At 42.8% G+C, this 15,408-nt stretch overlaps 1 protein-coding gene across 1 annotated transcript in view; it reads right to left on the bottom strand.

The window, feature by feature from the left end:
- The window catches only part of lonp2 (lon peptidase 2, peroxisomal), a 32,820-nt gene extending 18,992 nt beyond the window's left edge, over positions 1-13,828 (bottom strand). Inside the window, exons 1-8 of the mRNA XM_041837340.2 lie at positions 13,478-13,828; positions 10,791-11,043; positions 9,244-9,375; positions 8,944-9,066; positions 8,167-8,330; positions 6,598-6,692; positions 5,801-6,059; positions 1,610-1,751 (exon numbers count right to left, since the gene is read on the bottom strand). Coding sequence (XP_041693274.1) covers positions 1,610-1,751; positions 5,801-6,059; positions 6,598-6,692; positions 8,167-8,330; positions 8,944-9,066; positions 9,244-9,375; positions 10,791-11,043; positions 13,478-13,710 — 1,401 coding nt within the window. The 5' untranslated portion in view covers positions 13,711-13,828. The remainder of the gene's footprint in view (positions 1-1,609; positions 1,752-5,800; positions 6,060-6,597; positions 6,693-8,166; positions 8,331-8,943; positions 9,067-9,243; positions 9,376-10,790; positions 11,044-13,477) is intronic.
- Between the last annotated feature and the right edge of the window lie 1,580 nt (positions 13,829-15,408).

Here is a 15,408-nt window from a genome sequence, read left to right as displayed (position 1 = left end):
CACCGCCCGGCAACGAAGGAGTGGCTTCGTAAGAAGCATTTCAAGGTCCTGGAGTGGCCTAGCCAGTCTCCAGATCTCAATCCCATAGAAAATCTTTGGAGGGAGTTGAAAGTCTGTGTTGCCCAGCGACAGCCCCAAAACATCACTGCTCTAGAGGAGATCTGCATGGAGGAATGGGCCAAAGTACCAGCAACAGTGTGTGAAAACCTTGTGGAGACTTACAGAAAACATTTGACCTGTGTCATTGCCAACAAAGGGTATATAACAAAGTATTGAGAAACTTTTGTTATTGACCAAATACTTATTTTCCACCATAATTTGCAAATAAATTCATTAAAAATCCTACAATGTGATTTTCTGGATATTTTTTTCTCATTTTGTCTGTCATAGTTGACGTGTACATATGATGAAAATTACAGGCCTCTCTCATCTTTTTAAGTGGGAGAACTTGCACAATTGGTGGCTGACTAAATACTTTTTTTCCCCACTGTACTTCACTTGCTTTGGCGATGTTAACATACGTTTCCCATGCCAATAAAGCCCTTAAATTGAAATTGAATTGAGAGTGAGAGAGAGAGAGAGGAAGAAAAAGAGAGAGAGGGAGAGTGAGAGTAAGAAGGTGGAATGTAGAATGCAGCAGAATAGTGCACCTGGTGGGTAATTCTGTGACTGAGCCTGAAGTTTTGGTTTGGCTGTGATGTGGTCTGCAAACACTGGCTCCCAGAAAGCAGGACTACATTACCACGCCAATAGATAAAAGGATTAAAGCAAAACCAAACAAACAGACCTACAGAGGGAGCATGTGGAAGCACGCAAGAGGGTTTTTAAACTAGGAGTGTGCGAGTGTGTGAAAGTGTGTGTGTGTAACAGAGAGAGACAGCGTGTGGCATGTCTGAGTAGTGCGCACCATTCCCACTTGGGGGTCAAGCTTGGGCTTGAGGCTAGTGGGGCTGTTATCGGAGCTAGCTGTAATGCATTCTCACTGAGATTAATCTTCTCTTCTCCTGGTATCAGCAAGGCTAATCACACTGCTGTAGATAGGCAGGTATCCCGCTCACCTAAATATAGCTACTCACGTCTTCAGGCCATCACACTAATTGAGTCTGAGACTCCTCACATACATTCAGTGGTGAGTGAGTGAGTGAGTGAGTGAGTGTGGACACTACAGTGCTCATTTGTCTCTATGTCCATCACTGCAATGGGGATTCTTAATCCCTCCTCTCCCATTGTGTTTCCAGGAAGTGAAGTGGGACAGTCATGCACCATAGGAGCTGATAACTCCAGCAGGAAGTGGAGCAGGGCCAGGTGAACCAGCCCAGGTCACAGACCTACCTCCAGGGGACTACTGGGTCTTTTTAGAGATCAGACAGATGTTGACTTCTTACATGCAGACCTTTTTGATAAGTTTTGTTTACTCCATCCTCCTCTATATATAATCTATGTAGAATCTTATCACTCTCTGCCTGCCTGTCTGGATGAGTCTCTGTCCATCTCCCTGTATCGCTCAATCCCTCTCTCCTTTCCTACCTCTTCCCCCCTGTACTCCATATGGTTTGTATCAGAGAGACCACTAGGCTGCCCCCTGGTCTGGTGGTCCCAGATTTCTCACCTCCAGCAGGGCAGAGGCAGGGTCTCCCTGCAGACTCTTGCCTAGCTTGTCCACCTCGTCCAGCAGGAAAACAGGGTTGTTGACTCCCACAGTCTTCAGCCCATTGATAATGCGGCCGGGCATGCTGCCCACGTACGTCCTCCTGTAGACAGGGAGCGAAAGGGCATCATGTTAGACAGAGAGACCAGTACATACAGTGAGGGGAAAAAAGTATTTGATCCCCTGCTGATTTTGTACATTTGCCCACTGACAAATAAATGATCAGTCTATAATTTTAATGGTAGGTTTATTTGAACAGTGAGAGACAGAATAACAACAACAAAATCCAGAAAAACGCATGAGGGAAATAAGTATTTGACCCCCTCTCAATCAGAAACATTTCTGGCTCCCAGGTGTCTTTTATACAGGTAACGAGCAGAGATTAGGAGCACACTCTTAAAGAGAGTGCTCCTAATCTCAGTTTGTTACCTGGATAAAAGACACCTGTCCACAGAAGCAATCAATCAATCAGATTCTAAACTCTCCACCATGGCCAAGACCAAAGAGCTCTCCAAGGATGTCAGGGACAAGATTGTAGACCTACACAAGGCTGGAATGGGCTACAAGACCATCGCCAAGCAGCTTGGTGAGAAGGTGACAACAGTTGGTGCGATTATTCGCAAATGGAAGAAACACAAAATAACTGTCAATCTTCCTCGGCCTGGGGCTCCATGCAAGATCTCACCTCGTGGAGTTGCAATGATCATGAGAACGGTGAGAAATCAGCCCAGAACTACACGGGAGGATCTTGTCAATGATCTCAAGGCAGCTGGGACCATAGTCACCAAGAAAACAATTGGTAACACACTTTCTATGGGATTAAAGGTCTCCAGACCTTAATCCCATAGAAAATCTGTGGAGGGAGCTGAAGGTTCGAGTTGCCAAACGTCAGGCTCGAAACCTTAATGACTTGGAGAAGATCTGCAAAGAGGAGTGGGACAAAATCCCTCCTGAGATGTGTGCAAACCTGGTGGCCAACTACAAGAAACGTCTGACCTCTGTGATTGCCAACAAAGGTTTTGCCACCAAGTACTAAGTCATGTTTTGCAGAGGGGTCAAATACTTATTTCCCTCATTCAAATGCAAATCAATTCATAACATTTTTGACATGCATTTTTCTGGATTTTCTTGTTGTTATTCTGTCTCTCACTGTTCAAATAAACCTACCATTAAAATTATAGACTGATAATTTCTTTGTCAGTGGGCAAACGTACAAAATCAGCAGGGGATCAAATACTTTTTTCCCTCACTGTAGAGTACAGAAAATGGGGTGCAGAAAGGAAAGGAGGCAAAAGGAGGAAGAAGAGAGTGTGATAGATAAGGAGCACAGAGAAACAAAAATGCAAGCAAAACAAGAGAGAAAGGTGTGCAGTGAGATAATGATAGGACGGAGAGAGAATCAATGGAAGGGGAAAGATTAAAAACAACGAAGGTAAAAGCCAAAACAGGATGCTTAAACAACGTGCTGGACCATGTATACACAAATATCCTTGATGCGTACAAAGCCATACCCTGCCCCCACTTCAGCCAATCAGATCACGTCTCTCTGTTCCTACTACAAGCAGCAACTCAAGAGGGAGCCACCAACACAGAGAATAGTGAGGCGCTGGACAGAGGCGGCAGACTCAATACTGCAGGACTGTCTTGAGAATCCACCCAGGACTCATCCATCAACATTGAGGAATATAGACTACATGACCAAATGTATGTGGACACCTGCTCGTCGAACATCTCATTCCAAAATCATGGGCATTAATATGGAGTTGGTCCCCCCTTTGCTGCTATAACAGCCTCCACTCTTCTGGGAAGGCTTTCCACTAGATGTTGGAACATTGCTGCGGGGACTTGCTTCCATTCAGCCTCAACAGCATTAGTGAGGTCGGGCACTGATGTTGGGCGATTAGGCCTGGCTCGCAGTCGGCGTTTCAATTCATCCCAAAGGTGTTCGATGGGGTTGAGGTAGTGGCTCTGTGTAGGCCAGTCAAGTTCTTCCACACAGATCTCGACAAACCATTTCTGTACGGACCTCGCTTTGTGCACGGGGGCATTGTTATGCTGAAACAGTAAAGGGCCTTCCCCAAACTGTTGCCACAAAGTTGGATGCACAGACTCGCCAAGGCCCTGTGTAGCTCAGTTGGTAGAGCATGGCGCTTGCAAAGCCAGGGTTGTGGGTTCGATTCCCACGGGGGCCAGTATGAAAAAAAAAATATGCACTCACTAACTGTAAGTCGCTCTGGATAAGAGCGTCTGCTAAATGACTAAAATGTAAATGTAATGTCATTGTATGCTGTAGCGTTAAGATTTCCCTTCACTGGAACTAAGGGGCCTAGCCCGAACCATGAAAAACAGCCCCGGACCATTATTCCTCCTCCACCAAACTTTACAGTTGGCACTATGCATTGGGGCAGGTAGCATTCTCCTAGCATCCGCCAAACCCAGATTCGTCCGTCGGACTGCCAGTTAGTGAAGCGTGATTCATCACTCCAGAGAACGCGTTTCCACTGCTCCAGAGTCCAATGGCGGCGAGCTTTACACCACCCCAGCCGACACTTGGCATTGCGCATGGTGATGTTAGGCTTGTGTGTGGCTGCTCGGCCATGAAGCTCCTGACGAACAGTTATTGTGCTGACGTTGCTTCCAGAGGCAGTTTGTAACTCGGTAGTGAATGTTGCAACCGAGGACAGACGATTTTTACACACTACGCGCTTCAGCACATTGACTCTGCACCGGTACTCGTTATTTTTATTTATTGTGTTACTATTTTCTATTTTTATTTGCACATTTTCTTACTTTTTAACTCTGCATTGTTGGGAAAGGGCTCGTAAGTAAGGATTTCACGGTCTACACCTGTTGTATTCGCCATATGTGACAAATAAAATTTGATTTACACTAACACTACAGCACACAAACACTAGGTAAGCCTGAACCAGCATGAACCTAACTCACATCCCGGCCCCACACTTATTAGGGTAAACACACGCGCTATGTACACTTGAAACCACATCAAAACACACAACAGGCAGCTTCCTAAACTGCAGTGGTGGGTTGTTTGGTGTGGTGTCACAATTGATGCATGAGACTGGAGGCTGGGGGCTATGGATAAACTCAGAGACACAGGAAGGACCTGCCCGGACCTGAAGGCTGAGATGTCATTGTCCCGCCGAGTCTCCATAGTGACAGGCGAACAAAGCAACATGAAAGATTACATCATGCTTCCACTCCTAGTTTTCCCTCTCATGTTTACTCACATTGCAAAGGGCTGTATACACCGAGTGAACAAAACATTAGGAACACATGCTCGTTCCATGACAGACTGACCAGGTGAATCCAGGTGAAAGCTTTGATCCCTCATTGATGTCACTTGTTAAATTCACTTCAATCAGTGTAGATGAAGGGGAGGAGACAGGTTAAAGAAGGATTTTTGGAATTGAGACATGGATTGTGTATGTGTGCCATTCAGAGGATGAATGGGAAAGACAAAAGATTTAAGTGCCTTTAAATGGGGTATGGTAGTAGGTGCCAGGCGCACCGGTTTGAGCGTGTCAAGAACTGCAACGCTGCTGGGTTTTTCACGCTCAACAGTTTTCCGTGTTTATCAAGAATGGTCCACCACCCAAAGGACATCCAGCCAACTTGACACAACTGTGGGAAGCATGTGTCAACATGGGCCAGCATCCTTGTGGAATGCTTTCGACACCTTGTAGAGTCCATGCCCCGACGAATTGAGGCTGTTCTGAGGGAAAAGGGAGGTGCAACTCAATATGAGGAAGATGTTCCTAATGTTCTGTACACTCAGTGTATATGTATTGTCTGTACAGACCACACTTTTCTACCTGAACCTTTTATCTACTATTGTTGACCCACATCTGTCTCCACCTATCAACCATGACCACTGGTGAGTTACAGAAAAGGCCTAACTCATGTTGAACTACTTTTACCATGAGATGTGCTGCACTCTGACTTCTGGCCAGACAATGTCGGTACCTTCGTTGTTATAATATATGTGGACTTACCCTCCCCACTCTCTTAAGACAGAATATAATGTATGTCTATAGGGGTTTCATTTCCTGTGCAGAATACAATTTACAGACACAGCTGCCTGCCTGCCCACCCATTCATCCCCACCTCCATCCTCTGCCCTCTCCAGTGTACCTATGCCCGCGGATGTCAGACTGGTCACACACCCCTCCGAGGGCGATGCGGTGGAACTCCCTGCCCAGGGTACGGGCGATGGAGCGCCCCACACTGGTCTTGCCCACCCCAGGTGGCCCCACGAAGCACAGGATGGGCCCCTTGAGGGTGCTCTTCAGCTGCCTCACAGCCAGGTACTCCAGCACTCTCCTCTTCAGCTTCTCCATGGCATAGTGGTCGTTGTCCAACAGCACCCGTGCAGCGTGGATATCAAGACAGTCTGCAGAGACAGTGAGGAGCAGGGTTTAATTCCAACACCGTGAATATTCTCAAAGACCTCATCTAATGTCAACCAAGTGATTCTAATAACCATTCATCTAGATTGTAATAAAACATTTTGTTTTATGTAGCTACATGACTAAGCAGAAGTATGGTATGGACTCGTAATGCTGAATCATATAAACAAATGTCCTCAATACTCTCAGACATGTGTCTAATGACTGGCTCCCTCTGCTGGTTCTGATTAGTATAGAGGACAAAGCAACTAGTGGCAAAATATGATATTGAGCTCCCTCCAGTGGTAGAAGCCTTTTGTTCCATTTTAAATAGAGAAAGAGTTCCAAAGAGAGCTGTGGTGATGACTCCCTCCTGGTACTCTTTGCTTACTACCCCTTGTCCTGATTTTCAAGGTATAATGTGCATATGGTGTGCTCTGTATGTATGGATATATACATTTATACATTTAATTAATGAAGTGTAAATTAATTAATTAATTAACCTGAGATTGTAGTGGTGTCATGGTGGTGTACTGTGCATACCTGTGGTACTTTTGCTCCAGGGCAATTCCACCATAAGATCCAGGTAGTTTCGGGTGAGAGCGTACTCTGGCATAGACTGGGGCATCTTCTTCAATCTGTGTAGATTATCATACAGTGCCTTCAGAAAGTATTCACACCCCTTGACTTTTTCTAGATTTGGTTGTGTTACAGCCTGAATTTAAAATGGATTAAATTGAGATTGTTTCACTAGCCTACACACACATTACCCCATAATGTCAAAGTGGAAATATGTTTTTAGAAATGTTTACAAATTAATAAAAAAATTAAAAGCTGAAATGTCTTGAGTCAATAAGTATTCAACCCCTTTTGTTATGACAAGCCTAAATAAGTTCAGGAGTAAAAATGTGCTTAACAAGTCACATAATAAGTTGCATGAACTCAGTGTGTGCAATGATAGTGTTTAACATGATTTTTGAATGACTACCTCATCTCTGTAGCCCACACACACAATTATCTGTAAACTCCCTCAGTCAAGCAGTACATTTCAAAAACAGATTCAACCACAAAGACCAGAAGGGCACCTATTGGTAGACATTGAATATCCCTTTGAGCATGTTGAAGTTATTAATTACGCTTTGGATGGTGTATCAATACACCCAGTCACTACAAAGACACAGGTGTCCTTCCTAACTCAGTTGCCGGAGAGGAATTTCACCATGAGGCCAATGGTGACTTTAAAACAGTTACATAGTTTAATGGCTGTGATAGGAGAAAACTGAGGATGGATCAACAACATTCTAGTTACTCCACAATACTAACCTAAATGACAGAGTAAAAAGAAGGATGCCTGTGCAGAATAAAAATACTCCAAAACATGCATCCTGTTTGCAATAAGGCACTAAAGTACAACTGCAACAAATGTGGCAAAGAAATGAACTGTCCTGAATACAAAGCATTATGTTTGGGGCAAATTCAACACAACACAGTTTTTTTTAGAATAAAAAGAAACCGAATTCAGCTAAGCACAGGCAAAATCCTAGAGGAAAAACTGGTTCAGTCTGCTTTCCAACAGACACTGGGAGACAAATTCACCTTTCAGTAGGACAATAACTTAAAACACATGCCAAATATACACTGGAGTTGCTTACCAAGATGACTGAGTGTACATAACATTACAACTTTTTTACAATCCAGGTGTGCAAAGCTCTTAGAGAGACTTACCCAGAAAGACTCACAGCTGTAATTGCTGTCAAATGTGATTCTAACACGTATTGATTCAGGGGGTTGAATACTTATTTAAATTAGATATTTCTGTATTTTGTTTTCTAAAAATTTGCTAAAATTTCTAAAAACATGTTTTCACTTTGTCATTATGGTGTATTGTGGGTAGATGGGTGAGAAAAAAAAAACTATTTAATCCATTTTGTATTCAGGCTGTAACACAACAAAATGTGGAATAAGTCAAGGGGTATGAATACTTTCTGAAGGCATTGTGTCTTGTGTCAATGCCACTACTATGGAAATATACACACATACACACTGCAAGTGTTCCCACAATACCAGGAAGTCTGAATACATTGAAATGGAAGGTAAACAAACTGTGGGTACCTTTTGAGCTCTTTGAGACACACACGCAAGGCAGGCTCTGGCATGTTCGCTCCTTTAACCTTCCTCTCCAGGACAGCAGTATCATCACCATCCTCATCATCACCCTCTTCATCCAAGGAGAACTGACGACCAGGAAGCACACCGCCTTTACGTACAGCCAGCACCTGAGAGATAGGGGAGGGAAGAGTGCCAAGCATGAGACATACTGTATAATCTCTGCATTTCAATTCTAAGCAGGCACTGCCTCTGATCTTTTAGCATGCCCACAAGTGTGACACTTTTTCCTAGAAGAAATGCTAACAGTTGAGTAGTCTTTAGCATTCAAGTGTCAGCATGCTTCAGTTCGGCTGGCCGAATAGCCAAATGAGTGTGCTCGCATAGTCCCGTAAAATACTTTTGCTTGAAAAACGAGAAAAAAGTGTCAATAGTACTGTTTGTCCATTTTGAGATGCCGTAGCCAGTATACACTTCCTCGAACTAGTCAGAATTAATCTAAGATAACTCAAGAAATCTCTTTAATTTTGACGTTTTTGCCGAGGAGATCTTAGTCTAACTAAGATGTTTGGTGCAGTATTTCTCAATTAAAAAATGTGCATGAAAACGAGTTGTCTCTCGTTGAATGACAACAAAGACTTTATTAAAGAATCCCATACAGTTGACCAATCACGGACGAAGGGGCGTAGACTTTGTCTCCCAAACTTCGGCTGGCCTTCGAGAAATAGTTTGTGTGCCCGAAAAGCCGGAAAAACCCTTACTGAAGTATGCGGACTCCTTTACCCTTTTGTCATCGTCTGGTCTTAGTTTTCTGGTCTTCTGCAGCAGTTTGAGACCCTCAATCTGTCTGGTCAGCAGGGGGAGAGTCTTCTTAAAACGTTCCTCCAGACTCACTGCATCCAGAACCTGCATGTCCACATACATATACACTTACAGTGATATCAAAGCAGAAAGACACGCATATAGCTGATACATTCATGCCCTTATACAGGGAAGTCAATCAAAAATAATTGACATTTCTAAAAACTACACATGGTACATCAATGAACAAGCACCCACAGACACATAAACACATTGCTCTACCTGGAGCTTCTCTTTGTTGGAGGTACGAATCATAGAAACCAGGACATCAGGCAGGGTCTCTCTGGGGAGACTGTCCAAGAGCCTTCTCAGCTTGGCCACCACAGGAACAGACATGTCCAACATGCCTACCAACTAACACAGACACATAGAGAGGAAAGACAACAGTGAAGAAACGGTACACAGGGGACAGATATGAAACATGGACAGGGGTGGAGAGATAAGGGATCAAAGTCTCTGTGTACACCAGGCAGTAAATCTGTCTACGTAAACATACAGTGCTATGAAAAAGTATTTGCCCCCTTTCTAATTTTCTCTATTTTTGCATATTTGTGATACTGAATGTTATCAGATCTTCAAAACCTAGTATTAGATAAAGGGAACATAAGTGAATAAGTGAATAACACAACAATTACATATTTAGTTCATAAACAAAGTTATGCAACACCCAATTCCCCTGTGTGAAAAAGCAATTGCCCCCTTACACTCAATAACTGGTTGTGCCACCTGGCGAAAACCAAACTCTTCATTCCACAGTAAGAACATCCTACCAAAGGTCAAGCATGGTGGTGGTGGTGTGATGGTTTGGGGATGCTTTGCTGCCTCAGGACCTGGACGACTTGCCTTAATAGAAGGAACCATGAATTCTGCTCTGTATCAGAGAATTCTACAGGAGAATGTCAGACCATCAGTCTGTGAGCTGAAGCTGAAGCACAGCTGGGTCATGCAGCAAGACAATGATCCAAAACACACAATCAAGTCTACATGAAGCTAAAAAGCAACAAATTGGAAGTTTTGGAATGGCCTAGGCAAAGTCCAGACCTAATCCCAATTGAGATGTTGTGGCAGGATTTGAAACAAGCAGTTCATGCTTGAAAACCCACACGTCACTCAGTTAAAGCAGCTCTGCATGGAAGAGTGGGCCAAAATTCCTCCAATTCCTACAGGAAGCATTTGGTTGGAGTCATTGCAGCTAAAGGTGGCACAACCAGTTATTGAGTGTAAGGGGGCAATTACTTTTTCACACAGGGGAATTGGGTGTTGCATAACTTTGTTTATGAAATAAATATGTAATTGTTGTGTTATTTGTCCACTTATGTTCCCTTTATCTAATATTAGGTTTTGGTTGAAGATCTGATAACATTCAGCATCACAAATATGCAAAAGTAGAGAAAATTAGAAAGGGGGCAAATACTTTTTCATAGCACTGTATACCATGACATACATTACATTGGTGGATAATATTCCGTACAGTTACAGAAGAGTAGCCAAGCCTATTACCCACATTGAAGGAATCCTCATTTGCTATGCTAAAATAACATAAAGCCATAGCTTCTGGTCCTGTGTGGCTCAGAGTGTGGTGCTAACAACACCAGAACTGTGGGTTCGAGTCCCGCTGGGGTCACATACTAAAATACATGCATTCACGGTTACTGTACTATTAGTGGCTTTGGATAAAATCATCTGCTAAATGGTATATTATTCTAATATGACACACTTATACTGTAGATTCTATTAGTGAAAGTCAGGGATGCTGCTGTCACACCCACCTGCACAGCGGCCTGGTAGAACCTCTGGGACAGCTCCCCCAACTCTCCCTCTGGCCCGGCTGCCTCAGATATCTCCTTGGGGCTGGTGTACTGCTCCAGCTTATCCAGCTGCTCTACCTCAGCCATGGGGAAGGGCCCCTCCTTCAGCAGTTGGGCCACACGGAAGCGACACAGCCCTGTGATGAGTAGCGTGTAGTGGGGCTTGGGCCAATTACTGCCCACTACCTGCACCGCCAGCCCCGCCGTGCCAATACTGATAATTACAGAATGGAATGAAGCGAGGAAAAACAATCGTTCCTCCCAAATGACATCCTATAGTGCACTACTGTTGACCAGGGCACATAGGGCTCTGGTCAAAATTAAATTAGTGCACTACAGTGAGGGAAAAAAGTATTTGATCCCCTGCTGATTTTGAACGTTTGCCCACTGACAAAGACATGATCAGTCTATAATTTTAATGGTAGGTTTATTTGAACAGTGAGAGACAGAATAACAACAACAAAATCCAGAAAAACGCATGTCAGAAATGTTATAAATTGATTTGCATTTGAATGAGGGAAATAAGTATTTGACCCCTCTGCAAAACATAACTTAGTACTTGGTGGCAAAACCCTTGTTGGCAATCACAGAGGTCAGACGTTTCTTGTAGTTGGCCACCAGGTTTGCACACATCTCAGGAGGGATTTTGTCCCACTCCTCTTTGCAGATCTTCTCCAAGTCATTAAGGTCTCGAGACGTTTGGCAATTCGAACATTCAGCTCCCTCCACATATTTTCTATGGGATTAAGGTCTGGAGACTGGCTAGGCCACTCCAGGACCTTAATGTGCTTCTTCTTGAGGCACTCCTTTGTTGCCTTGGCCGTGTGTTTTGGGTCATTGTCATGCTGGAATACCCATCCACGACCCATTTTCAATGCCCTGGCTGAGGGAAGGAGGTTCTCACCCAAGATTTGACGGTACATGGCCCTGTCCATCATCCCTTTGATGCGGTGAAGTTGTCCTATCACCTTAGCAGAAAAACACCCCCAAAGCATAATGTTTCCACCTCCATGTTTGATGGTGGGGATGGTGTTCTTGGGGTCATAGGCAGCATTCCTCCTCCTCCAAACATGGCGAGTTGAGTTGATGCCAAAGAGCTCCATTTTGGTCTCATCTGACCACAACACTTTCACCCAGTTCTCCTCTGAATCATTCAGATGTTCATTGGCAAACTTCAGACGGGCCTGTATATGTGCTTTCTTGAGCAGGGGGACCTTGCGGGCGCTGCAGGATTTCAGTCCTTCACGGCGTAGTGTGTTACCAATTGTTTTCTTGGTGACTATGGTCCCAGCTGCCTTGAGATCATTGACAAGATCCTCCCGTGTAGTTCTGGGCTGATTCCTCACCGTTCTCATGATCATTGCAACTCCACGAGGTGAGATCTTGCATGGAGCCCCAGGCCAAGGGAGATTGACAGTTCTTTTGTGTTTCTTCCATTTGCGAATAATCACACCAACTGTTGTCACCTTCTCACCAAGCTGCTTGGCGATGGTCTTGTAGCCCATTCCAGCCTTGTGTAGGTCTACAATCTTGTCCCTGACATCCTTGTTCGAGCTCTTTGGTCTTGGCCATGGTAGAGAGTTTGGAATCTGATTGATTGATTGCTTCTGTGGACAGGTGTCTTTTATACAGGTAACAAGCTGAGATTAGGAGCACTCCCTTTAAGAGTGTGCTCCTAATCTCAGCTCGTTACCTGTATAAAAGACACCTGGGAGCCAGAAATCTTTCTGATTGAGAGGGGGTCAAATACTTATTTCCCTCATTAAAATGCAAATCAATTTATAACATTTTGGACATGCGTTATTCTGGATTTTTTTATTGTTATTCTGTCTCTCACTGTTCAAATAAACCTACCATTAAAATGATAGACTGATCATTTCTTTGTCAGTGGGCAAACATACAAAATCAGCAGGGGATCAAATACTTTTTTCCCCTCACTGCATGTAGGGAATAGGGTGCCACTTGAGTTGCGGTCTCTGACCATAACATCTACAACACAGCTAGTGTACAGACAGTCAAAGCCAAAAGAGGAAGATATATGAAGAATGTTGTACCAGAGAAAATTGGGAATTATCGACATGATTTAACATTGGTGTCCTACTTCAGTTGTTGCAGTTATTAAAGCATAGAGGGACACATATTGCTACTTAGTAACCAGTGAACTAACATGGTTGTATCCTGCTAAATGCAAGGTTAAAGTCCATCTGAAGTTCAAACGACCTTTCTAGAACAACTTACAGGAGAGAGCATAGGAAAAAGTTTAAATTCCAATGTGAAAAATGTAAAGCATGATTTAGCTACCAAGTTAGTCCTATTTTCAAGAATCAAATAAATGTATTCTTAATAAGAAATAATATAACATACCTTACTGATAGCACCACCATCGTAAACATTTTGAAACATTCAAATAACATCACACTGCTATAATAGGCAGGACATGGCATAGATTCCATTGAGTGAAGTTCAAGTACACTAGCTAGCTTTTCTCAATGTGACATTTAACTGACAGTGGTTGTTGTACAGCTAGCTAACTTAGTTACGTCATAGCTATACTACCACTTGACTACAACAGGTAACTGTTAGGCCTGCACAAAGACTGTTTGAGATGGCATGTAAAAAAGCAGAATTAGCTAACTACAGTTACCTACCTATGCAAAGGGGGGAGATCTTCAGTATCGTGTTCTGGATCTCGGGTGTTGGGGATCACCCCGATGATGGTGCTCTTCAGCGAGGTCCCCTTCAGCAGTCTGTTCTTCACCAGATGCATGTTCCTCGCCGTTTCAACACTGATCCGCATCGTCGAACCCGGTAAAAGCACCCCTTCATGGGTCAACAGCAGAGGCAGTCGACTTGGGATTTGGATACCGCTGTTGGAAGACATTATTTGAAGTTTTCCTACCTACCTAGCTTCAGGTCAATATGGACAAAATGTACTGTACTACTATCTACATCGGGTGACAGGCTAGAACGAATGACAAAACATTGCAAACTACGGCGTGCAGTAGGGGACAAACGCCCTCTGCTGGTCAAATGCATTGACATATAAACGCAACGCTCAGTGGAGTTTTCCGATGAAAATGTTTCAAAATTGATCCAGTGTTGTTTCTTAAAGACAGACGGTGTTCGTAAATTCACAGTGGAGTGCCAGAATGCGCTCTGGGCGTTCTTAAATTCAGAGTATTGTCAGATTGACTGTTAGCAAATTCAGAGCGTATCGCTCTCGGAGCGCACACTGGACGCTCTGGCCGAGGAGTTTTTATTTTATTTTTATTTTGGATTATTACGTTTCAAATTACAATACAAAAAAAATAATACATAGGACATCACTACACGTATATTTTATATGAAAAAACAAAATAACACTCAAGTTAAAAAAATGTAATCACTACACATGAATTGAGCATGTTGAGGTGACTAAACTGTTTGGAGTAACCCTGGATTGTAAACTGTCATGGTCAAAACATCTTGATAGAACAGTAGCTAAAATGGGGAGAAGTCTGTCCATAATAAAGCGCTGCTCTACCTTCTTAACAGCATTGTCAACAAGGCAGGTCCTACACGCTCTAGTTTTGTCGCACTTGGACTATTGTTCAGTCGTGTCTCAGAACAGGGCAGCACGGCTGGCCCTTGGATGTACACAGAGAGCTAACACTAATAATATGCATGTCAATCTCTCCTGGCTCAAAGTGGAGACTTCATCACTACTTGTATTTGTGAGAGGTATTGACATGTTGAAAGAACCGAGCTCTCTGTTTAAACGACTAGCACACAGCTCAGATTTGACTAAATATTGGATTGCAAGTTGAAAATATATTGCATTTGGGGACAGATTTCAAATATTTGTTTTTGTGTATATAAAATTTACCAGACAGAATGAAGACATGAACGACTAATTCAGTAGTTTTGTTTTCATTTGAATAATAACATATTACATCTTTCATTGTAAATATATGGGTCTTATTAATTCAATTTAAAATGTAAATAATTAACTCGCTCCAAAATAACTTCAAAGAGTCACACTCATAAAAAAATTGTATAATTGTTTCACCTTCTTCATCACAGAAAAGGCATATGTCCTCTAAGTCCATGAATTTTGACAAGTTATTGGAGGATATATTTTGTGCAAGATTTTAAAGTGAATTTCTTTTACTTCATTTGATAAACAAAAGCTTATACAAGCTTTCTTCCAGTCAATTTCAGTAATATATGCGTTCCAGAAGAATTCCCCTCATTTCTCATCCAGCAGGTGGCAGCCTTCTAACATAAGTTGTGCATCTATTTTGTTCTCCAAAACACAAATTAGATTTAATTAATTGAGTAAGTCCTGAAGGTATTGTTTTGCATATAAAATTAAATTATTTATAATGTATTGGGAAGTTATGTTTCTAATAACTTTCTATATAAGACTATAGTCTTATATACTACAGTCTATAGTATTCTCTCTGGTATGCAATCTGGTTTCTGCTCATGTTATGGATGTGTCTCTGCAACCTTAAAGATCCTAAATGATGTCACAATTGCCCTTGATTCTAAGCAATGTTGTGCTGCCATTTTTATTGACTTTGCCAAGGCTTTTGAT

Source organism: Coregonus clupeaformis, chromosome 19, assembly GCF_020615455.1.
Source record: "Coregonus clupeaformis isolate EN_2021a chromosome 19, ASM2061545v1, whole genome shotgun sequence".
In the NCBI taxonomy this organism is placed as follows: Eukaryota; Metazoa; Chordata; class Actinopteri; order Salmoniformes; family Salmonidae; genus Coregonus; species Coregonus clupeaformis.
This window is presented reverse-complemented; position numbering and strand designations above follow the sequence as displayed.